At 39.8% G+C, this 25,517-nt stretch overlaps 1 protein-coding gene across 3 annotated transcripts in view; it reads right to left on the minus strand.

Moving 5' to 3' along the window:
* Positions 1-25,517, minus strand: part of OSBPL10 (oxysterol binding protein like 10) — a 222,849-nt gene that overhangs the window by 85,214 nt on the left and 112,118 nt on the right. The window contains exons 1-2 of one of the 3 annotated variants that reach the window (XM_087915370.1): positions 4,619-5,003; positions 2,167-2,377 (exon numbers count right to left, since the gene is read on the minus strand). The exons of 1 other annotated variant lie outside the window; for it this stretch is intronic. In XM_087915370.1, coding sequence (XP_087771496.1) covers positions 2,167-2,374 — 208 coding nt within the window. In that variant the 5' untranslated portion in view covers positions 2,375-2,377; positions 4,619-5,003. Of the gene's footprint in view, positions 1-2,166; positions 2,378-4,618; positions 5,004-25,517 lie in introns of those variants that run through there. One more of the 3 variants, XM_087915371.1, reaches the window with a different exon arrangement.

Here is a 25,517-nt window from a genome sequence, read left to right on the forward strand (position 1 = left end):
CAAGAAAATCAAAAGAGGGGAAAAACTATATAGAAAATGTAAAATAGTATAAGATATGGAATTGAATACAAAAAGGAACATGAAATTGAGTTTTGTGTCTGTATAAAGAAGTTCAACCCGGGACCATGCTATTTTTAAAAAAAATGCTTTACTCCAGACTCGAAATTCTAGACCTAGAAAACCTAGAACTACGCCGCCTTCAGTCCGATCTAAGTATAGTATATAAAATCATACATTGCAATGTCCTACCTCCATCAATGAATACTTCAGCTTTCAACCATAACAACAGAAGAGCAAACAATAGATACAAACTCAAGGTTAATTGCAACAAACTTGATTGCAGGAAATACGACTTCAGCAATAGAGTTGTCAATGTCTGGAATACTCTACCTGACTCTGGTTTCTTCCCCAAACCCCAAAAACTTCAACCTTAGACTGTCTACTATTGACCTCACCCCTTTCCTAAGAGGTCTGTAGGGGGCATGTATAAATGCACCAATGTGCCTACCATCCCTGTAGTATTGTTTCTTTTATTTTTTATTTTTCTTATATGTATTCATGTATTCATAGCTATGTTTTTACTTATACCTATTATTTTGTGAGCAATTGACAAAAATAAATAAATAAATAAAAAACATGGCCTCTCCTTTGTGGGGTGCTACAGGATTTGGTATTCTCTGCACTCTTTTTTAACATCTATATGAAATTGCTGGGTGAGATCATCCAACACATTGGATGAGATATTATCAGTATGCTGATGACATCCTGGTGATGCTGTGGCTGTTCTTTCCCAGTGTCTGGGGTCTTGATGGAGGACAACAAGCTTCAGTTGAATCCTGACAAGACAGAATGGTTATGGGTGCAAGGTATCTCAGGATCCAGTGGTTATCATCTTTAATTCTGGATATGGTTGTACTACCCAAGTGCACAATCTGGAGTTCTCCTGGACTCATGACTCCTGCTCATAGAGCAGTTGTCAGTCTTGGCTAGGAGGGCCTTTGCACAACTTTATGTGCAACTTTTTCACATAAAATTTTCATCCTTAAGTAGATCATGAGATGCTGAGCACAGTGATATCTCATACCCATATCTCAGTTGGATTACTGCAATTTAATCTAATGAAGTTACCCTTGGAGAATATTCAGAAGCTATAGTTGGTACAGAATGCACTGGCATGCACAATTCTGGGGGCCTTTAGGGTGGCGCATATAACACTGCTGTTACACAAGCTGCATTATTTACCAGTTTCTTCCAGGTCCAATACAAGGTGTTATTACCTTTGAAATGCTACATGACATGGTTTCAGAGTTTTTGAGGAGCCATCTTACTCTAATGGAACTGGCCCACCATACTTGTACCTATCAGCTAAGGGATTCCAGCAGACAGGAAAATAACATTTCTACTGTGACCTTGACCCTGTGGAATACTCTACTCCCACCCATTTGGCCTTCCGGAAGGTCATTAAAACTTGGTTTTGCCAGTTGTCTTTGGACTCCAAAGGGGCGCTCACTGCTGGAGGTGGTTGATGTGGTAAGAAGACTTTATCTCCAAATACCATTTTCTTGATTCCAGTTTTTCTGCATAGTTTTCAATTTTCAATTTCTTTTCTATTTATCTTTTTATGTTCTGTAAGCTTCCCAGAGTCTATTGGGAAGGTGGACAGTATCTCAGATGGATGGATGATAGATGGATGGATGGGTGGACGGATGGACAGACAGACATATATAGCAGTTAGACAGGTACAATTACCTCATCATTAAAAAAAATTAAAAGCAAGAACAGCTAACTAACTCAGTACCTTCACATAGGCATTTAGAACTACAATACATTGATTCAACATCTTCATTATAGTTCTTTGAATTAATCTAATTCAAAAATAATGCTTTGGTACAGTATGCATTCATATATTATTGGTAAAAACATCTTTATGATTTTCTCTCCCAGGTATATGTATAAATACTGTTGAAATGACTTTTGTGTTATTCTCAATAAATTTTAATATTGGCATAGTGTGTTATTCACTGAGATTCCATGATCCCCTTTTGATATATTTTGATTAAAAACCACATGAAGTTTTCATCTACTGTAACTAGTCATATGGCAACTACCATATGAGCAATAAGGGACAACAAAAAATAAAGAAAGAAGCCAGCCAACTCTACACACCTGAAAGCAATGTCTTGTTCCGGGCTACACTCACTTGGCTTATATTCTGTTGAAGCAAATGCAGACATTCTCCCAGGCAACTGAGAGCAGCAGCAGAAGTAGCTTTTAAAAGCAGCAAGTCTTGATCAAAGGCAGAAAGAGGACCAGAACCTGGAAGGGATTCAATGCCTTGCACAAGGTTCTTCTGTTGTTCTTCCACTTGGGCCATAATCTGCAAGTACATATTTTATTTAAATTTATATAAATACAAAATCTAATTTCACAAAAAGTTAATTCCATGGCATCCCATTCTCTGAGATGCGATATAATGTTACCCTTTTAAATGGGTATAAAAAGTAAAATAAAGTAGAGTGAAAATAGATTAATTGATAAGAAAATATGAGTCCTTTATGAAAAAGTAGCAGAAATGAGGATAACAGAAAGTTATATAACATGAATATAGGTAAGAGATGGTTGCAAAGAATGTACTGAAAGAGTACACTTAAAGAAGGAGAGAAAGGGAAACTTTGATGGAAATAAAAAGTGCAATGAAATATGTAGAGAAAGTTAAATGTGCCCATAATAAAACGACTAAAAATAAAAATAAAGATTCATGACTTGGGATGAAATGAAGTGAGAAAATGCTACAAGGACTATTACAAAGATTTTATGACAAATACAGTGATAAATTCATAAACACTTTGAGAAGATTGAAAAAATAGGGAAGTCTTTTTTACTATTCTTTATTATAATAGTAAAGAGTAGAAAACTGTTAAAATATGGATATGGTTTGCTTATGGAGTATATTGGACAACTGGTTTAATGCAATAAAGACTGAATCTTGGTCTAACAATTGGGAGAACACTGTTACTAGGTAAAGAGATTAGTTTGTCCATTACCCCTAGAAAGTGTTTCTCAGAATCAAAATGTATACAAAGACTATAATTAGATGCATATAGAGTCCAAGGGTGGTATGAAGAACCTTATACTTACATATTGTTACAATAAATCCATCTTTCCCAAAGTTTCATTGTATTGTTCATTTTTGGGTGTTTGGATTTTTAGGGAGTACTTAATGATATAAGATTATACTAAAGGCAGTGCAACAGAAAATGTATAGGAATCTTTATTTTTTAAAAAATCAGGTTTTAGATTGATCTTTATTTTCAAAACTTATCTGGAACAACATAGATTCCATAAGCATATTTAAATGAAAAAGCAGATAAAAGTGAGCAAGGTGAGAACTAGACAGGTAGCAGAAAGCCATCTTAACAGTCTTTCATCTGGTAAATGGATGCTTTCTTATTGGCTGTCTCTACATTAGCAATTATTTTGTCTATAGACAGCTTCTTATGAGAACATGCATGATATATTCTAAACTAAAGATCATCACCAGCCAACAGAATCAAATAATTCCACTCATCTTCACCCTTCATTAAAACAATCACAACTGACACAATAGCTACTGCCTTGACATGTTGCTGACATATTTAATCTAACCTCAACTGCCAACATTGTACTACTAGCTGGATAACATGCTACAAAGCCTGAATTTAAGAAGTCATAATATATAGCTTTGATTTTTAAGAGAGGTAACCTAACCAGTACCCTAACAACTTTAAAATTTCAAATCCAATTATAAGGTATGTTAATACACCTTATAGGAAACTGGACTAATGGAAAATAGCAAAGATACAACATTTATACAAAAGAGAATTGCTTTACCCAATTCTTGGTACATTATGTGCTATGTTTTAAATTCAACTGTTATGTTATATACCATGATGTATCAAACCCTTTTTTTAAAAAAATCCCATTATATTTAAAAATTTACCATCTATAACCTCAATGTTTTGCCTCTTTATGAAGCATTCAAGCCACAGTTCCATTAGCAAAAGCTTTCACAGTTGAGGTGTTCCCTTTTAAAAAATAATTGCTATATACATGTTTAATATTACATGTTTTTACATGTAATTGGAACATTTGCATGTAAACATTGGAAAAGTGAGGAAACTCCTACAGATGAAAATGTAATTTAAAAATATTAGATTGTGTGAAAATGGATAGGTTAACATTAAAGATATAGGGCAAAGAAAATACAGAATATTTTTTAACCTGGGATTTGTTTTACCAATGGTTAGATAATAAAGGTAGAAATTAGAAGTTGGAAGAATACCATAATATATAAGAATATTATTATTACTATCATTATGTATATGTAAATTGATTCAGACAATACACTATTTATTAAGCACTTATATGTTAAAGAAAAATGTATAAATAAAATTATAAAAAAACAATAAAATTAGTAGCTAGCTTTTAAGAATTTCAACTATTTAGACAAATTATTAGTATTAAATTTTTATAGTATTCTATAGTACTAAGAAGAAAAATATATAAATGAATATCTAATCATGTGCTCCATAGATTACATCACATTTTCACCAGTAGAAGAATTTCACATAATTCTTACTTCTCTGACTCCATGAAGCTGGCAGGGATACTGAGGTTTGGTTTTTCGGGCTACCACAGGGGATTTGTGATGTGTAATGGTGACAACTGGAGGCCCACTCTGATTTATGATTTTTTGAGAATTGAGAGATGTGGAGTTAGTTGTTCCAAGGGGCAACAAAGTCAAGCTTTTCGCTTGTGAGGTCAGAGTGCTCTAGAAAAATTAGAGAGTTAAAGTAAAATGATATGCAAAATGAGGATTTCTCCTAAATAACAAAAACATATTTCTATTTGTGAAGAAATGAAAGCATTGTTGTTATTTATTTTTCTAAAGTAATATTTTTATTGGTGTGGCATTCAAAATAGTCAAAAAACAAGACATCTAATTCAATAAAATAAAATGTAATCTAAAATTTCTGTCAATTAAATGTCAAAAATCTTGTTAAAGAGGAGTCTTGATCTTTTCTATGACCTCTTGATGAAAAGAATGGAAGTTCAGGTATTTGATAGATTGACAGCCATATACCCAGCAAGCACACTTTTGAAAATAGCAATCAGGTTTCTGCTGTTGTAAAAGAATTCAGTTTGAAGTTCAGAATTCTAAGTCTATAGATCTCTACAGAGATTCTCTATCATCCAGGTCATGGCTGTCCTAAAGGTGTTTTTTCAAGAGGCAATTAAACTTTCTGGTTTTTCTTTGAAGATGTTCTGCTTCTCATCCAAGAAACAGACCTGAAGAAGCTTCTTGGATGAGAACTGAAACGTCTTCAAAGAAAAACCAGAAAGTCAGTTGCCTCCTGAAAAAACACCTATGGGACTAAGTCTACAGAGTTCATATTTCTTTCCAGTGAATCTACTGCTTTCAGAACACATTCCTTTTTTGAGTCTAATTTATCTATGATTAGATGAATCTGAATACTTTCCATAACCATTATTATTTCATCAAACTTTTTAAAAAAGCTTTCAAATAAGTACTGTATATACTACACCAAACAATCTTTTTTTCAAATGTCAGCCACATTTGCTTGTCTGTAACATGATACATCATTGCTTTGTTTAACTTGGCAGCAATAGATAACAAAACAGGAATCTTCAGAATGAAAAACCAACTAAAAAAAACAGGATATTTCTGGATATTTCAATCAAAAATTAATCCTTCTTGCTTAAAAGTCTGTCTGACCAATTTGGCCCCCATCTTCACCTGAATCTTCAATAAATCACTAGAGATGTGCTATGTTCCTTCTTGCTTCAAATGCTCTACTGTCATCCCAGTGCCAAAGAAGCCCTCCATCAGTGAACTGAATGACTACAGACCAGTTTCTCTAACATCTGTAGTTATGAAAACCTTTGAAAGCTACTGCTGTCCCATCTAAAAACCATCACAGATCCGCTGTTAGATCCCATGCAGTTTGCATACCGAGCAAATAGATCGACAGATTATGCTGTTAATATGGCTCTGCACTATATCCTACAACACCTTGAATCTCCAAATACCTTCGCAAGGGTCCTCTTTGTAGACCGTTCAGCATTTAATACCATCATTCCAGACATTCTTCTAACTAAACTAAACCAGCTATTGGTACCTGAACACACTTGTAAGTGGATCATAAGCTTCCTAACCACGAGGAAGCAGCAGGTGAGGCTAGGCAGAATCACATCTGATACCTGTACAATTAGCACAGGGCCCCCAAGGCTATGTCCTTTCTCCACGTCTCCCTATATACCAATGACTGCATCTCAAACGATCCATGTGTTAAAATACTGAAGTCTGCAGATTATATTATTGGTCTCATTTGAGATAACAATGAATCTGCATACAGACAGGAGGTTGTACAACTTGCCTCATTGTGTAACCGGAACAATCTGGAACTGAATAACTCAAAACTGTAGAAATGATGGTAGACTTTAGGAGAAGCCCTCCCATACTACCACCTCTTACAATATTAGACAACACTGTATCAACAATGTAAGGTTTTTAAGAACCCAAAGTGTCCCCCCAACCGTGAGTCATGGCTACATTTAAATACCATCAGTCTTAAAGTATTGGATACATAAATTTTGGTTCCCTTCCAAGCCAATTTTGGTTCCATTCATTCATTGTCAAATCAGTTTGATGTTCAACAAACCATGGTCCTGCTTTCAATTTGGTTGTCAGTTTGTCTTCTAGGCATCTGGGACTGCAGTTGGCTTGGCCTCGGGTGGTTACTTGGCCTGCGGGTTGGGCTTCTGATATCATAGTTTGCACAACCTTTTCCCGGCGACTGTCAAATTGGGGTTTTCTCAACAATATGCCAATATGTTCCCCCCCCCCCAGGATATATTTCATTTAAAGTTGAATCTCTTGAAGTATTGAGCCCAGTGGACTTGTTTAAGTGATAGATTCTGAGGTGTCTTTAGAGCCTCAAGGTTCTTATGGTCAGTCCACACCTCAAAAGGCTCCTTGACTGCTTCCAGGAAATGCCTCCAAGATAGTAAAGCCCATCACTTGGCAAACGCCTCTTTTTCCCAAACCGCCCTGGTTTACACTGTCAACTTTTTGGACACATAAGCGCAAGACAATAGCTGGTCTTGAGAGTTCTTCTGGAGAATAATTGCTGAAACAGCCACATCACTACCATCAGCTGGGACTATAAAAGATTTGGTAGGGTCTGGGTGCCAGAGGATGGTCTTGGCGGCAAATAGACATTTTAATGTTTCAAAAGATTTCTGACAGTCTATTGTCCAAGCAAGGGGTTGATTGGGTTTTGGTTTGGCTGGGGAAGGCCCAACTTTCAGTAACCCTGGTAAAGGGAGGGCAACCTTGGCAAATGAAGGAATAAATTGTCTATAGAAGTTTGCAAAACCCCAAAAGCTTTGAAGTTGCTTACATGTTTTGGGGGGTTTCCAGTCTAGCACCTCTTTTACTTTTCCACGGTCCATCTCAAACCCTTGGTTAGACACTCGGTAACCCAGGTAATCCAATGACTTTTTATGTAATTCACATTTTGACAGCTTTACATTTAACTTGGTGGCTAAAGGTTTTTTCAGTACTTGGCGGACCAATTTGACATGTTTTTTTATGGTTTCGCTGAATATAAGAATGTCACCCAAGTAAAGAACCCCTTTGTATAGGTGTGGATGCAATACTTCATTGGTGAGTTGCATAAATACTGGGGGGGGGGGGGCTGGATTCTGAAAGGTATGGCTTGGAATTGGAAACTATCCAGAGGGCAGTTGAAAGCAGTTTTCCATTTGTCTCCCTCCTTTATGCAAACTCAGTAATAGGCTTCTCTCAGATCTAGTTTGGTAAAGATCTTGCCTTTAGACAGGTGATTTAATAAGTCCTTCATGAGGGGGAGGGGATACATGTTTTTTATGCACACCGCATTCACACCCCTAAAATCCAGACATAATCTTAAGCTGCCATCTTTTTTTTCTTTAAACAATACTGGGGCTGCCAACCTAGATTTGGCAGGTTCAATGAAACCTCTGTCCAAATTGTTGATGTAATTTCTCAACTTGGTCATTTCAGCTGGTGTCATGGAATACATCTTTGGTTTGGGCAGTTTTGCCCCAGGTTCTAACTCTATGGCACAATCAGTGGCTCAATTGGGGGGAGCGTGTTAAAATGTTGCATTCCTCTTCAGAAAACCTTAGCCAAATATCTGTATTCTTTAGGGACTTAGGGCTTGCCTGGAGGATAGTCTGAAATGGTGGCTGCTGGTTGGGGATCTTTGTTGGGTGGTAGTTTCTTTGTGGGAGGGAGGGGGATAATGGGCCAACCCCTATTATGATTTTTTGGTATCCCTCTTCCCACTTGATGCTAGGGGCCATTTATCCAGCCAAACAAGTCCCAATATTATAGATTCATACACTTTTGGAGCCACTACAAGTACAGCTATGATCTCACTGTGTCTGCACATCTCTAGTTTGATTAACACTGTAATTTGGGTGGTGGGAACTCCTCCAATTAAAGTTCTGTCTACTTGTTCAAACCTGATTGGGCACTTCAAGGCTTTAGTCTTTATTCCTAATTGTTCAACGATGGGGAGGCCAATAAGGCATCTGTAATACCCGGTATCTATTACTGCTTCTATCTCCCATGCCCCGTATCAGGCACCACCAACTTCACCTTAATTGTACAAAGGAGGAATGGCCACACTCACCATGGGCCCCTCTTCTTCATCTGCCTCTGAGGGGAGGATTTCTTGGGCCGGAAGTTCCTTGCTCCCTTCTTTGGGGAGGGGATCTTCTACAGTGTGTCTAGCAAACTGGCTAGTGTCTGGAGGGTTCAGTGGAATTCTTTGACCCCTGGTAGCTGTACTAGGCCTCAGTTGTGGAACAGGTGCAGGAGTCAGACAATCGACTGCTCTATGACCAGTCTGGCCACATCGATAGCACTTTATAATCTTAGTGGGTTGGGTAGGAGCAGCTTCAGCAGGTCTGGTCAGAGGCCGTCTGGCCACCATTCTCTTAGGAGGGCCTTCAGAGGGGGGAGGTTCCATATGGGTTAATTTCTCTGTCCAGCCTAAGGGACATGGCATATCAATCCTGTCTGTGGTATTCCTCTGATGTTGCAGGATTTTTTAACTTCTGGGTCAATTGCATTCTAAAAGTAGCGCAGAAGTATTCTGTCACACCAGTTCCTGAGATTGCTTGAAACCCTTCTAAAGTTCCATACAAAGTCTTTTAAAGGTCGCTTGCCTTGTTTCATTTCCATTATTTTGTCTTCACTTTCCCCGATTCTATCAGGATTCTCGAACCTAAACCTGGAATTGAAGGAAGGCATTGACATCCTGTCGTTCTGGTGCTTCCTCGTAGTGCAATTGAGCTACCCAATCTGAAGCATCCCCCTCATTCATTCCATCTGTGATTGTGGAAACCAGGTCATGATGTTGCATATTGGTTTCCAAACTGATCCGTGTGGGACCAGATCCGAGTAAGGAAATAAGCAGAGTATTCATGCTGTCCATCAAATCTTGCTTTGAAGAGACTTCTGGTTTGCAGGGCTTTGGTGGCAGGCAGGAATCCGTGATCGTGAGCGGTTTCTGCCTGGGCTCGCCTCTGGAGCGTCCCGAGTCAGTTGGCTTCGGGGCTAAGCCACCCCATAGAGGTGGCGAAGAGGGGGGAGAGCCCAGCAGGGTTGAAGAAAGCTGCATCTTTCCTCCCCAGCTGGCTAAACTCCCTTTCCCGAGGACGGTAAGAGCGGCGGTCAGAAATGGCCGCTTCAAAGAAGCACTCATCCGGAAAAGAAAGTGCAGGAGGAAGTTAAGAAGTGAAAGTTTTGGCTGACCGGGATAAGAAGCAACAACTAAGGTATCCTGGAATCTAAATTTTAAAAAAGATACATCGCTCCCAAAGAAGATTCGGAAGCAGCGAATGAAAGTGAAAATGGAAAGTTTTTTTTCACTCTCCTTCCTAACGTTGACAGCGAACAGAGATGAATGAGAAATCGGAAAAACCCGCTTTGGCATCAATAGGTAATTAAACTGGATAATTAAATGTCAAGGGGATAATAAGGATTTCTGAACACTTAAAAAAACCTTTTTTTTTTGCTGTAAGTGGGAAGGGAGAGGAAAAGAATAAGAGCAGGATTTGGAAGGAGGAGACTGCCTGGAATTTAAAAAAATCTGATTAATCCTAACAAGACTTCTAAAAGATACATTTTAACTGGAACTTTGTAACTAAACAGTAACCCCAGGAAGAGAAAGTGAAAAAAGAAGAAAGTGTTAAAAGAAACAGCTTATGTGTATTTGGATTGCTTGGTGACTTTGGGACTTTTGGAAATTATATTTGAATGACTAAAAACACTTGGGTGGTTGTTTGGAAAAAATTTTTTACAGTGGCATCACTTGTGGATGAACTGAAAATGGAATTTAAAAAATACAAAGAAGAGGAACAAGAAGGGAAGGGCTCTCTTGGCTCTGTTTTTCAATTCTTAGAAATGGCCATCTGTACCTATGAGAAACTACAAGAAAAGACTGTGCAACAAGAAGATTGGGACAAAGAAGAAGCCATCTTTAATGAACAAGTAACTTTACTTGGGGAAGAAAGGGGAAAGGAGGGAAAGAAAATGGAGACTTTAAGACTTAAAAAAACAACCCAAAAAGGAAAAAATAAGATCGAAAAGTGGATATAATGTTAGAAAGCAACAGAAAAAGGGAACACAGAAGAGGGAAATGGAGGTGGAGAGACAAGGGGGTAAAAAGGGCAGAGAGAAGAAGCAAGGAAGGGAGGAAGGGAAGAGAAGTTACAAAGGTGTGGAGCAAGATGTAAAGAAACAGGACTTATTTAGAGATAATGGGTAAAAACGTAACTGAAAAAGTGATTCTGCAAAGGTACATAAGATTGTATTGTTATATTTGTATTAGAAATAATGTTAGAAAATTGGAAACAACATATGATTAAAAAGTGGGATAAGTGGGAGGAAAATAACTATGGAAAGTTTATAAGTGTTCCCAAAGAAATATGATACTTGTTTGAAAAGTAATATGTAAAATGTTTAAGATTGAAATGAATATTAATATTAATGATAGATTTGAATTGGTATGGATTGTTGTTTTAATTATATATTTATAATTTTTTCTCTTTTTAAAATATAGTGTATAACTTTAGAATGTACTAAGCAGAATCCGAATGGAAGTTATGTATTATACTAAGTGTTATAAATTTAGGGGAAAGAGATAAAGGCGTCATACTCCAATCAGTGATTACAAGAGAAATTTTATTTAATGAGAAAAGATAATAGACAGCTGGAAACAGGACAGACAAAAAATATAAGCATAATGATCTGAACTTAGATGAAATAAATAAAATTAAATTAAGAAAGTTAAAAGAGGGGAGAAGCTATATAGAAAATGTAGAATGGTAATAAGATATGGAATGGTATATAAAATGAGCATGAACTTGAATTTGTGTCTGTACAAAGAGATGTAACCCAGGATCAAGCTGCTTTCCAAAAAGATGTTTTATGCTTTTATGTTTTATGTTTTGTTTGTGTTTGTTTTTTAAAATCAATAAAAAAAATTAAAAAATACCTTGCTTTGAAAGCCACTTGATTTGGTCGGGAGGGCGGGGATCGGCATAGCAGCTGCAGGCTGAACTGGAATGTGTTGAGCTGGCTATGAAATGTAGGGGCCCTGTAAGGGTACTCCAAAGGGCAATTGAATTGGAACCTGCTAAGCAGGGCCTGTTTAGAGAATTCTTCTCCAGGTTGGGAAGAAGCAGGGAGTTGTAGTCTGCTGCCTATGCAGATCCCTTTGTTGAGAAGGGATTGCTGCTTCTCTTTGGGTCCAGGGTGTTCCCGAACCAAGTGGTGCAACAGGTGCTGGATAACTGGATACACTGGCATTGGGCCCACCCTTGACCAGGATAAAATCCCCACCCTGGAGGAATACTCTCTGAAGGGAGTAATCTCCTTGCTGGTTGTGGAGGGTAAGGAATTGGGGTTTGTAATGTACCCAATGCTTGCTGTATCTGCTGTCTCTTCCATGCTGCTTGGGTCTGCTGGGCTGGGGTGATCCTTAGGTAATCTCCAACCAACGCCACGCTGGTTCCACTGTCGAAATTTTGACTAGGGAAAGTAAAGGTGGACTGCATTAAGACCCAGCTTGTCTGGAGAGGTTGTGGCTGTGATACGTAACTTTCTACCTTAAGTGGCTGGAATTGCTCTGGGATCCTTGCCAACAACTGGCTTTGGGATGGAAGCACCAGGGTTCAGTCTTGGGAGTTGTTTGATTCCAACATTCCCTCACTTCTCCACTCTGTATCATGGGCCGTCCTCAGAGGGCTAGAGAAGGAAAGGCATTCAAGCAGATTCTCCTCCAGTCTCACCTCTGGATTCAGCTCCATCTGGCAGCTTTTCCATGAATCTGTCTCCTGAGGCTGGTTGCCTGATCTCCGTCTCTCTTCTGCAGCTTCTTATCACTTGAAAAAATTCTTCAGAAGGGGAGCTGGGGGCCTCAATTAGTTCTCTGGTGTCAATCCCCCTAGACCCTTCTGTAGCTTCTTCCCTTCATCTTTACTGAGTCTTTGCACTGCTCCAATTTTGGAGTCAGTGATGGGGGCTCAGCACCCTTGACATCCCCCTTTTGGGGTGCTGGAGTTTGTAGGAGTTTTGGGATGTCAGTATTCCATCAAGCCTCCATTCCAATCAATTACTCTGAGACAGACATATCTCAAAGGCATCTTTATTTGGATAGTAAACTGGCACATCTATTGAATCCCGAAATTGAAAGTTCCTTGCAAAAGTCAAAACCACAAATCCATCCCCCCTTAGCCATCATATCACATGGTCCAATCACCATCTGCCCTAAAGTAAGATTCCCATTTCCTTATACGCCACACTCAGTGACCTTAAACCAAACCAAATAATTTTTATTTTATACTCAAATGAATTCCTCCCTCCCACTTTCACAGACCCAACTGTGGCAACTTGGGAGCATCAAATCTCAATACGGCTTCCAGAGCTGACATTATCACTCTAGATTATATGCCCACAAAACCTTGAGACCAAGCTTTACCACCATTCCAGAGAACCTGATGGCTCCACAGAAGCTGATTATAAGGTTTGTATATTTTAATTTTATAGCATTTTAAATTTGTAATTTTATATGTCTACAATTATTTTTATATATTTGTTGTTTTCACTGATTGTATATCACTCAAAGTCACTTTTTGTATAATGGCCAGGTACATAAATATGATAAATAAATCACACAATGGCCAATGGTTCTGTTATTTGCAATTATTAGATTTAAAATAGCAAAATGATGTATGTTTTGAACATTGTTAGACTGAATTTGAAATAGAATTGTATACAAGTGATAAGCATATAATTGCTAAAACATATAAACTTTTATTGACATGTGAAACAGAAGATCAAGTGAAGTAATGTATGTTAAAGAGGAGTAAAAATTTGATTACAATATACAGATGGGACAATGGGAAATATATGGTAGAAAGAACTGAAATTTATATTACGTTATCATCTTAAAGAGAATTTTATAAAATAATGTATTGTTGGTAAATATTACCAAGTTATCGTGAATATATAAATACATCTCAAATTTGTGTTAGAAATGTCAACAAGAAGAGAACATTTTATCATGTTTTGATGGATACATAAAAAAGAAAATTCTGGATTTAAATACATACACTGATGTAGGTAACAAACAGTTGGGAAAAAAATCATGCAACTTTGTTTTTGTACATAACATAAGAAAGTGGCAAAATAAGCTGCAGCTCTTTAAAATATTGTCTATTTTAGAGGAAAACCAGGAGCTTCCTCCACTTCAACTATATTGACTAAAACACTAATCTCTAAAAAAGGCTGTATCATAAGACATTTAGAAGAATTCTACCTAATTGCTTTATAAGCTACTAGCCAATAACCCAGTGTTGCCCGGATATTTCTTTATCCCAATCCTGGATAAGACAGGAAAATCCTGTAGTCGGGACTCATGCTGTTGTACTATCTATTGCACAGTTCTTCTATTCCTCCACAAGAGGGAGCCCTGTGAAGCCATTACCATGGCAGAAGCCATTTTAAGGCACATACACACTCCCAGCCACCCTGTTAGGGGTGTCTTACCTCCACAGTATTTGTTTCCAGAGGGCAAGTCATCTATGTACCAAGTTTGGTTGAAATTGCTCAAAGTGTTCCAGAGTTATGCTGGAACAGATGATAGATAGGTAGATAGATAGATAGATAGATAGATAGATAGATAGATAGATAGATAGATAGATAAGGAGAAGATTACATCATCATCATCATTATTACTATTATTAATTAGTATTAGCGTATGACATTGTTACATTAGCCAGACTACAATGCTATTGCAGAGTAGTAGCTTGGCTGCCAGTTTACCAGCTCTGTTAGGTACACGCTTGAGTATTTCCCACAATGCACTGCATGGTTCAGCTTTAGTTCCCTGACCCTCATCCAATCAATTATAACACTCAAACACTAATTCAGATTTTCCATTGCCATATCTTAATTTGATGCGAGACACTGAACAATATCTTATTTCAATTATCCCTTAACAATATTAGGTTCTAACAATAATAAGTCTTTACTGATTAGCCCTTGGGCCATATCAAAGTGCAAAGCTCCAGCAACTATTTGTTACTAGAATTTAATAAAAGCAATTCAAAATGAAATTTGATAAAATACTATTTAAAATGGAACTTGATAAAATACAATTTAAAATGGAATCTAGACAAAACACGATTTAAGATGAAATAGTAATAAAATACAATCCAAAATAAAATTGTAATAATGTACAATAATTTAAGATATAGATAAAATATAATAACATTATATTTGGAGTCAGCCCTTGCAATCTACCCCAATCGATCCCACATATGCAAATCTCAACTGAATCATTTTCTTTAAATACTGTGCTACTTTAAATGTTATTTTCAAGTTCTGGCCAGACATAAGGTAAGTTATTTTGATATGGATATCCCAATGGATCATTCATCTGATATATACACCAAGATACCTGTCTCTCATCCTCTTATACAGGCAACAGTCAAATAGGATGTGAGCCAGGTCCTCTATCTCTGCCGCTCCGCAAATGCAGAGACGCTCATTGTATGGTATTGCATGAAATCTCCTGTATCTAACCATTATGTCAAGCTGTTCAAATCTTGCTCTCGTGAATATCTCCCTAAGATGTTTTGGGAGTTGTGACTTCAAGTAGCTATCTACTTGGAAAGTACATTTGTATTTATTCAACCATTTCAAGTTACCTACCTTACTAAGGATAGCTATGTCAGTTTGTGCATCTATATGCTTAATTCTTTGGGCAGCTCTTTTTTTAGATTGTTCTCCTGTTACACAAGAGATGGGAAGATGGGAGCCTCCTCGCTGACAGACCGTAGATTGAGACTCTCTGCGACTATGGCCCATGCTCTTTAGTTGGAGAGCCCTGATCATTACGATTAGGGGCGGAGTAAGGGGAAGCCACAAGCCAGGTTGAGGGGAGCCGCATCTCCCCTCCTGGGCTTGGTCTTTTTCCCCCCCAAAGACGAATGCAGCGGTGGTTTAAAATGGCCACCCTGAAGAGGAGGACTCAGCTGGATTAAACTTTGTGCAGGAGGGAAGAAAGAGGTGGATAACATCTTAACCGGGACAACTGGGCAATACAACTAAACAAAAGTACACCGGGATTAAGGTAACATGGATTTTTTTAAGAAAAGTAAGCGGCAAAATTACAAAGGGACAGGAAAAAAAATAAGAAAATATTTTTGACAGCTAAGCGGGGCTTCGAACCGAGAAAGGAAGAAGCCGGAACTAAAGATTTAACTAAATTGAACTAAAATATTTTGGCAATAAACAGGCATAAAATAAAGCTGGACTTAAGATTGTCAAAAATAATAATAATAAAGTTTACAAATTGGAGACTGGACTGTGCTGGAATATTGAGGTTCGAAAAACCCTAAACAAAAAAATACGGGAAAAAGGTGAAGACTTTGTATAATGGAAAGTGCCATCTTTTGACAAAAACTTGAGCTCAAACAAAAGGGAAAGCATCTTGTTTTTGAATGAACCTATGTGGATATAACACTAAAGAAATAGTTGAAACAAAGTAAGAATCTTAGAAAGTGAAAGCAGAACCAGAATAAAGAAAAAAGGAAGGAAAGACTGACTGTGGGATTGATTGATGTTTTTGGTATAGACCCTGGGCTGGAATAATTGAGAATTTTAGAAAATTGAAAGAAGAAAGAGGGAAAGTAAAAGTGGTTTTTTTTGTGGACTTGAATGATTATAAAACACAAGAGTGTGCAATGATGATATCTCCTCAGGAATTAAAAATGGAACTTAAAAATATGAGAAAACTACTACAGGAAAGAGGCGAATCACTTTGCTCTGTGTTAGAAAAAATGGAAATGGCAATTGAAGAACAAGAAGAAAGAGCTTCAGAGGAGGAGGAGTCAATACAAGGAGAAGACATTTTAAATAGACAATTAACACAAAGTACACTACAAAGAAGTGAGGAAAGAAGGTTAAAAAGTTGAGATTTAAGAAGGCAATCAAAGGGGGAATACCTGTGAAGTTGGGAAAGGCAGAAAGACCCAGCAGAAAAGGGGAAAGGAAGATATTAAGAAAGAGGGGGATATAAACTGGAATGAGAAAAGATATGAGGAAAAGAGGGAGAGGAGAAGCAGTAAGAAACAGGTGCATGAAATAAAGAAATATGGAAATAGTAAAACGTTGAAAAGAAATTGTTTATTCAGAGATAATGGTTGATCAATTTAAAAGGGGGATTCTGCAGGGTAACAAGGGGTAATAAGAATATTTCTGCAATTAAAAATATTTAGAAAATAGGGTAATATAAATACTGATAACTTTTATTAAAAATTAAGGCGGGAAAATATGCTGCGGAATCCAAATTAAAAGATGTAATGATTATTATTGTAATTTCTTAAAAATAATGGTTTATTGGGAATCAAGATGAGGAAATAAAGGTATATTTTAATAATTGAGGTGTCACACTAAAAGCAGTAAAAGAGGGGAAACCTATACTTGTTTTTTTTTCTTTAGTGTTAAAATTTGTATTAATCTAGAATTTATAAAAATAATGTGTAATGGAAAGGAAATATGACAGACTAAAGAACTAACTAAATTAATAAATGAATATAGACTATGAAAAGCAAGGAGAGACATTGGTAACCTTTTTTATTATTATTATCATTATTATTATTAGGCAAACACATATTGTTTATATTTTTAAAATAGATATTAAAGGATTATATTTGAAATAATTGAAATGAAACAAAAAGATGTTTTGATTGAGATTAATGAAAGATGCTAGAATTAATGTGTTTGTTTCTTTCCTTACTGAAAATTTGGAATGGAAAAGGTAATAATAGAATTAAGTATGCATATATGAATGTGTTGTGACTCAGAGGTTTGAACCTTCTCTGTCAGAAGACATAGGCTCGAGTGATGAGGAAGATCTGGCATTAAATTTTGAGCCTGCCTTGTTGAGTGACATAAATGGGAGTCAGGAGGGAGAGGAGGACTTGGCATTGGGGTTTGAACTTGCTTTGCTGGAAGTTTCGGAATCCTTATCCTCTCCAGGACTTTCCTCATTAGTTATGCCTCAGGTGTTGGAAGATAAGCAGGAGAACGTGCCGGAGTCCTTGGATGAAGATCAAACCGAAGAATGTTGGTTTGATGCAAGGAACAGACGTAAGCAGAAAACTCAAGCACAAACTGGAAGGAGACGTCGAATCAGGGACTGAGGAAAGAGACTGACACGCCTCTCAGGGAATATAAGGAGGCATGTTAGCTTTGAATCCCCGTTCGGGTCAAACTTGTTAATTTGCATCTGCAGTTTGGACAAAGTAATTCTGTTTGCCGTTCGGCTCTGATTTATAGTTCTGCTCGTTATCAGAATTTGCAGACAGCTTCTGGGAAAACTGCCAACAACAAATTCAGCCAAAGGAAAGTTAACTCTGTTGTTCCTGATATTGTCTGTTCATGTTTTTTCCTTTGGACATTTGGACTCTCACCTCGTGGCCACAGGTGAGGCAGAACATTTTTTACCTGAACCTTAACACCATCTTCTGACCAAGATGGATAACCAACAGCAGCAGCAGCAGATTAACCAACTTCTGCATAATAACCAGGTTTTGCAGCAACAAGTCACCCAACTGGTTTAGCAACTTACGTTGCCGCAAGCTCCTGCTGCACCTCCTGCCCCTCCCCGTAGGAAATGCCCGGTAGCTGTGCCAGATAAATTCTCTGGACAGCCTGAAATGTTCCCGGCTTTTATGGGGCAATGTCAATTATTTATGTCTCTGCGGCCAGAAGATTTCCCTGATGACCGGGCTCGGGTGGGGTTTGTTATCAGTCTTTTGTCGGGTTCAGCTGCTAGGTGGGCCACTCCTTTATTGGTGCAAAATAGTCCTTTACTAATGGACTATCAGGACTTTTGGCACCATCTATGCTCGATGTATGAGGATCCCATAAAAGCTCAGACAGCAGCCAGACGCTTAAAGGAACTTCGCCAGGGGAAACGCCCATTGCAGTTCATTTCAGAGTTTCGTCTGCTCTGCATGGACTCTGCGTGGAATGAGGCAGCCCAAATGGACGCTTTCCAAGATGGTCTGGCAGAGGAAATACAAGACGAGTTGGTGCACATGGAGCCGGCTCTAACCCTTGATGCTCTGGTGGTGCAATGTTTGAGTATTGATGCCCGGCTTCAACCACGCAAGACTAGACGCTCAGTTCTGGAGCAGCCCTCCCCTTCAAGGCTGCAGCAGCATCCTGTGCAACCAACTCCCCAGGTCTCCCATAGTGCCATGGCAAGGACCGAGGAACCGATGGAGTTGGGTGCGGTCCGCCCTCGTTTGACGGCACAAGAATGCACACGGAGATTCCAAGGAGGCTTATGTCTGTATTGTGGGGGGGTCTGGACATTTTGCAAGTTCCTGTCCTGGTAAACGACGGGGGGCACGAAAGCCAGTGCCTGAATCTAATCTTGTAGTTGGGAAATGGGGCACGTATCAAACAACCGCCCGAAGTAGTGGAGATGAACTCTGGTCCTCCCCGACATTTGCTTTTGGACACACAGGTTTTCTCACAGTCCTGGTCGGAGGGGATTCCTACGGTTGCATTAGTGGATTTGGGGGCTACGACCAATTTTATGGACCTGGCTTTTGCAACACATTTTGACATTCCCTTGGTTGCGGTGGAGCCTCCCATTAAGGTGGAAACAATTGATGGGCGGGAACTGCAGGCTGGGCCTATTCGTTTTGCTACTCAGCCGTTAGGCCTGGTCATTGGGGACCATGAGGAGGTGATTAGTTTTTACATCACATCGGACCTCCATCTCCCCTTGGTTCTTGGAATGGCTTGGATACGGTTGCACGATCCTTGGGTGGCATGGGCACAGAACACCATTTTGTTCCTGAGTCTCCAGTGTGTGGACCATCTACGACACACCTGTGCTGGTCAAGACATCGCTGCCCCCGCCGTCTCTGTACCTCCTGAACTATCTGACTTTTCAGATGTTTTTAGCGAGAAGAAGGTGGATCGGTTACCCCCGCATTGACCCTATGACTGTCCTGTGGACCTACTGCCCAATGCTCCGCTACCCAAGGGTCGTCTGTATTCTATGTCTGAGCCCGAATTGGCTGCTCTTCGTGATTTCATGGACAAGAACTTGGCCCAGGGGTTTATCCGGCCGTTGTCGTCTCCTCTTTCCGCTCCCGTCGTTTTTGTAAAAAAGAAGGGAGATTTACGTTTGTGTTGTGACTACCACAGGTTGAATGCCATTACGGTGAAGAATAATTATCCTTTGCCGCTCATTCCAGAGCTGATGGAGCGGTTGAGGGAGGCAACTATTTTCACCAAGCTCAATCTTCGAGGGGCCTACAACCTGGTGCATATGCGCAAAGGAGACGAAAGGAAGATGGCATTTGGTACTCGATACGGCCACTTTGAATATACTGTGATGCCATTTGGGTTAACCAACGCCCCCGCGGTCTTCCAGCATTTGATGAACGATATATTATGGGACATGCTTGATCGGTTTGTGGTGGTGTACCTGAACAACATTTTAATCTATTCTAATTCCAGGGAAAGCCACCTTCGCCAAGTCCGCCAGGTATTACAACAACTTCGGGAGCATAAACTCTATGCGAAACTGGAGAAATGCCTCTTTTTCCAGACTTCCATAGAGTTTTTGGAGCATATCATCTCTCCCGAAGGCATTGCCATGGACCCACGGAAAGTAGAGGCTTTGTGTAGTTGGGAACCCCCTCGTTGAGTGAAAGACATGCAACGTCTCTTGGGGTTCGCTAATTATTACAGATCATTCATCCCGGGTTTTGCCAAGCTGATGGATCCCATCATCCAGCTCCTTCACAAGGTCCCATTCCAGTGGGGGCCCCCACAGCAGCAGGCCTTTGAGGCCATCAAGAAAGCCTTTATTGCAGAACCGATCTTGAGGCATCCTGAGCCCCATCGTCCGTTTGTGGTAGAGATCGATGCATCCAATGTGGCCATTGGGGTGGTGTTGTTACAAGCCCCAGTGGATGGCACACCTCTTTTTCCATGCGCATATTATTCACGGAAGCTTATTACTTCCAAGCGCAATTATACAATCTGGGAAAAAGAGTTGCTGGCCATCAAGGCTGCGTTTGAGACCTGGCGACATCACTTTGAGGGGGCTTGGCATAAGGTTGAGGTTCGGATGGATCATCGTAATCTGGAGCACTTGACCACTGCTAGGAAGTTGAACCAACAACAGAACCGATGGTCGTTGTTCTTTGCTAGGTTCAACTTTTCGGTCACTTACATTCCCAGTGGTCAAAAATGGAGAGCAGATGCTCTGTCCCGTAAACCTGAGAACCCCCTTCCTCTGTGTACAGTACTGCCACTGGAATCTTTGGCCATTATCCAGGAACCAGTGGATTTAAGGGCTCGGGTACAAGAGGTGCTGCGCTTAGACAATTGCTCGCAGCAAAGAATGGGGGAAATTGGACCTGACTCCCCATGGACTCTGGAGGAGGGTTTACTACAACATCGGGGCCGATTGTATGTGCCCATCAGAACACTTAGAGCCCTCATCATGACCCAATGTCATGACAACCCAGCTGCGGGCCATTTTGGGTTCTTTAAAACCCTTCATCTGGTCACAAGGACTTTTTGGTGGCCTCCAGTCCAGCATGACGTCTTCGCCTATGTCACCTCCTGTGTACCATGTTGGCAAGTGAAAGCCGTGTCGGGTGCACCTCCTGGTCTCCTTCAACCATTACCGACTCCGAACCGACCATGGGGGGCAATCTCCATGGACTTTTTAACACATTTGCCCTCTTCGTCGGGTTATATGACGGTACTTGTGGTGGTTGATATGCTAACCAAGATGGCCCACTTTATCCCCTGTCGGAAGTTACCATCGGCTCGTGTTACTGCCCAACTATTTCTGCAACATGTATTCCGTTTGCATGGCCTACTGGACAGAGTAGTTTCGGACTGCGGTGTCCAGTTTACTGCTCAATTCTGGAAGAGCCTAATGGTTGCATTACGGGTACAAGTATGTTTGGCATCGGCGCACCATCCGGAGACCGATGGCAGGACTGAGAAAGTAATTGGCATCCTTGCCCAATACCTCAGATGTTTTGTCAACCATCGACAGAACGATTGGATGACCTATCTCCCCTTGGTGGAGTTTGCCTTTAACAATTCTCAGCACATCTCCACTCACATGACACCTTTTACTCAAATGTGGGTTACCATCCGAGGTTTTTCCCCTTGTCGATCTTGGATTCCCCGGTTCCAGAAACACAAGACTTTTTATCTGAGCTACATTCAGTGCACCAATTGATTTCCCAACAATTGGAAAGGGCTAAGGCAGACTATAAAAGGTTCACGGATTGTTCACGTCGGGCGATGCCTCCGCTGGCTGTGGGGGACAGGGTGTGGCTGTCCATGAAGCATCTCCGGGTTGATCGTCTGATTAAGAAGTTGGATCATCGCTTCATTGGTCCCTTCCGTATCGAGGCGGTCATCAATCCCGTTGCTTATCGGCTCACCGTTCTTCCACCATTCCCTTCTGGTTCGTGACACCCCATCGTGTACTCTCCGTTCTCCCACTGATATGGTTTCTCCATCTGTACCCAGCAATGATTCTGCTGTTGATGATACGGTGGTCAGCATTTGGGATTCTCGCTGGCTGAAAGGACGATTTCAGCACTTCGTCAGGAGGCTGGAGAATGGATCAGAGGCTCTTTCCTGGGAGGATGCTTCCACGGTTCACGCCTCGGGCCTTATCCAGAGATTCCATGAACGGTTTCCATTAAAACTGCATCCGGATCGTCAGACTCGGGGGGAGGGCCCTGCGGTGAGGGATAGTGTTGTGACTCAGAGGTTTGAACCTGCTCTGTCACATAGACTCGAGTGATGAGGAAGATCTGGCATTAAGTTTTGAGCCTGCCTTGTTGAGTGACATAAATGGGAGTCAGGAGGAAGAGGAGGACCTGGCATTGGGGTTTGAACCTGCTTTGCTGGAAGTTTCAGAATCCTCATCCTCTCCAGGACCTTCCTCATTAGTTATGCCTCAGGTGTCAGAAGATAAGCAGGAGAACGTGCCGGAGTCCTTGGATGAAGATCAAACCGAAGAATGTTGGTTTGATGCAAGGAACAGACATAAGCAGAAACGTCAAGCACAAACTGGAAGGAGACGTCGAATCAGGGACTGAGGAAAGAGACTGACACGCCTCTCAGGGAATATAAGGAGACGTGTTAGCTTTGAATCCCCGTTCGGGTCAAACTTGTTAATTTGCGTTTGCAGTTTGGAAAAAGTTTTCTGTTTGCCGTTCAGCTCTGATTTATAGTTCTGCTCGTTATCAGAATTTGCAGACAGCTTCTGGGAAAACTGCCAATGACGAATTCAGCCAAAGGAAAGTTAACTCTGTTGTTCCTGATATTGTCTGTTCGTGTTTTTTCCTTTGGACATTTGGACTCTCACCTCGTGGCCACAGGTGAGACAGAACATGAATGTATAATTGCTGTCATATTTGTACATAAAGGTGATAATCTGGAAATATGTTATCCACTAAAATGAGATTTTTGTTTTTAATGTGAAAAACTGAATAAAATTTGTTAAAAAAAGAGATGGGAAGACCACAGCTTCTTACAAAATTTGTTAGTTTAATGATCCAGGAGATTTGTGATTGTAGTTTTATTTGCTCTAGTAGGCATAATTTGGGTAGTCTATCAGTCTTCATTTCATTAACTTTACACCAGTAGTTATAAGCTCTAATTTTAGATAATGCCTGAATCGTATAAATTCCCAATTCAGCTCTAACTGCTGTAGCAGATGTTCTTGGGTCTACACCCAAAATACATCTCAAATGCTGGGACTGTGTTTGTTCTAGGACCGTGGTTGAGTAAAGACCCCAAATTTCTGCTCCATACAAGGGCATTGTGGTAACCTTAGTCTTATAAACCTTGATTAAAGGGACTAGGAACCATGGATAACTATGGTTTTTTTAGTTTGAGCAATAAATTCAAACGGGCTTTTGCTCTAAATGTACTCCATTGATGATGGCAGGCTCAAGATCCAGTCTTGAAAAAAATTACGTCCAAATATACAAAGGAATTAACCTGTTCAATTGGTTCACCATCCAATTGCCACCTATGTCTCTAATGGTTTCTTCCAAACACCATTATTTTTTATTTAGATTTACTGATGATTAGAGAGATCCTGGCAATAAGAGCTAAATCTTCTTAATAGCCTAAGTAATCCTACGTGTGTGTATGATAATAAAATCATATCATCAGCATAAAGCAAGCTGTTACAGTAAGTATTTAAGATCATCGGCATGCGTTATGTCTCACCTATATTCATAGATGAGAAGACAAGGTTTCAGAATTCAAAATATTCAAGCAAGCACAAAACTGTCGGGCTAATCAGAATTGTCCATAAATCACAAGGCCACTCCAAATGTATTCTTTCGACTCATCAAACACTTTGCTTCCAAGCAAAGCCTGAGAGTCAGCACGCCTCTTTAAATCACCTGGATAGGCGTGTCAGTCTCTCCAATCAATGTCTGGCCTGACGCCTCCCTTCAGATTGACGTTTCCTGGTTCTCCTAGTTCTGGCATCAATCCACGATCTGTCAGTTTCCTCGCTGGAAACTTGTCTCATTTTGTTGATCATTTGCTGGCATGAATGAAGTCAAAGGTTCTGGGGAGGATTGTCTCTGCGACAATCTCTCATCCTCCTGGCTCACATCTGTGTCCTCTGATAATTCAGACTCCACATTCACAGCAGGCTCCAACCTTCCATCTTCAGAGTCATCAGAGTCAAAACTCCCAGCAGGATCGATCCTTCCAGTCACAACACTATGGTATCCTTCATTAACCCTGCCAAGTCATTGATGTACAAGTTAAATAATAATGGAGCCAGGATACACCCTTGCCTTATCCCTTTATTTGTGCAAATCCTGTTAGTCAGGTCCCCGTTAACCCCATACCGCACCCTCAAACAGGTACTTGTGTAAAGGGCTTTAATCAAAGCCAGGAGTCTGGGTTCTATGTTATTTTACTCCATAGTACGTCTCTATTTACCATATCAAATGCTGCTGTAAGGTCTATGAAAGCAGCAAACAGGGGTCTTCTCTTATAGGCATATTTGGCAATTAGATGATTCAAGACAAAGCAGTTATCAATAGTAGATCTGCCTTGTCTAAAACCTGCTTGTTCTTCTGTGAGGATGTTGTTTTCCTCTACCCAGATTTCAATTCTGTTCAAAAGGTACCTAGCATATATTTTTGCTACTATGTCAATTAGGCTGATGGGCCTATAATTACTAGGATCCTTTATATTCCCTTTTTTATATATGGGGACAACTATTGCCATCTTCCACCCATCTGGTATATGGCAGGTGTTATTTATGTGTGTAAAAAGGCCTGCTAATACAGGGCCCCACCAGTTGGGAAATTTCTTAAATAGTTCTGCTAGTAGAAAATCCTCTCTTGGGGTTTTATTGCTCTTTAAACTTTAATGATGGACTGTATCTCCTTTTCTGAAACTGGTGGCCAAGAGGGGGGGAGTTCTAGGGTTTATTAAATCACTGTTTAAAAACAATTTCTTTACCGGTTTGGTGGAGAAAAACAAGCACTGATAATAATTCTCCCAATCCTCAGCAGAGATTGGTATGTCAAATGCAAATCTCTGTTCCTTCAGGATATCTGCTACAGAATGCCAAAATAATACTGAGTTATGACTTCTGGCAGCCAACTCAAGTTCTGACCAGATTGAAATGGCAAAACTTTTTTTCTTTAATGTTATAGGGTTTTATATTCCCTTCTTGTGTGAAACATCTTAGCTTGTATATAGGCAGTAGGGTTCCTCTGGGCAAGCCTCATGGCTGCCTTCAATTTCTTTTTCAGTTGCTGGCAATCTGAATCAAACCAGT

Source organism: Pseudonaja textilis, chromosome Z (assembly GCF_049901715.1).
Source record: "Pseudonaja textilis isolate UNSWEBS1 chromosome Z, rPseTex1.2, whole genome shotgun sequence".
Lineage (NCBI taxonomy): Eukaryota > Metazoa > Chordata > Lepidosauria > Squamata > Elapidae > Pseudonaja > Pseudonaja textilis.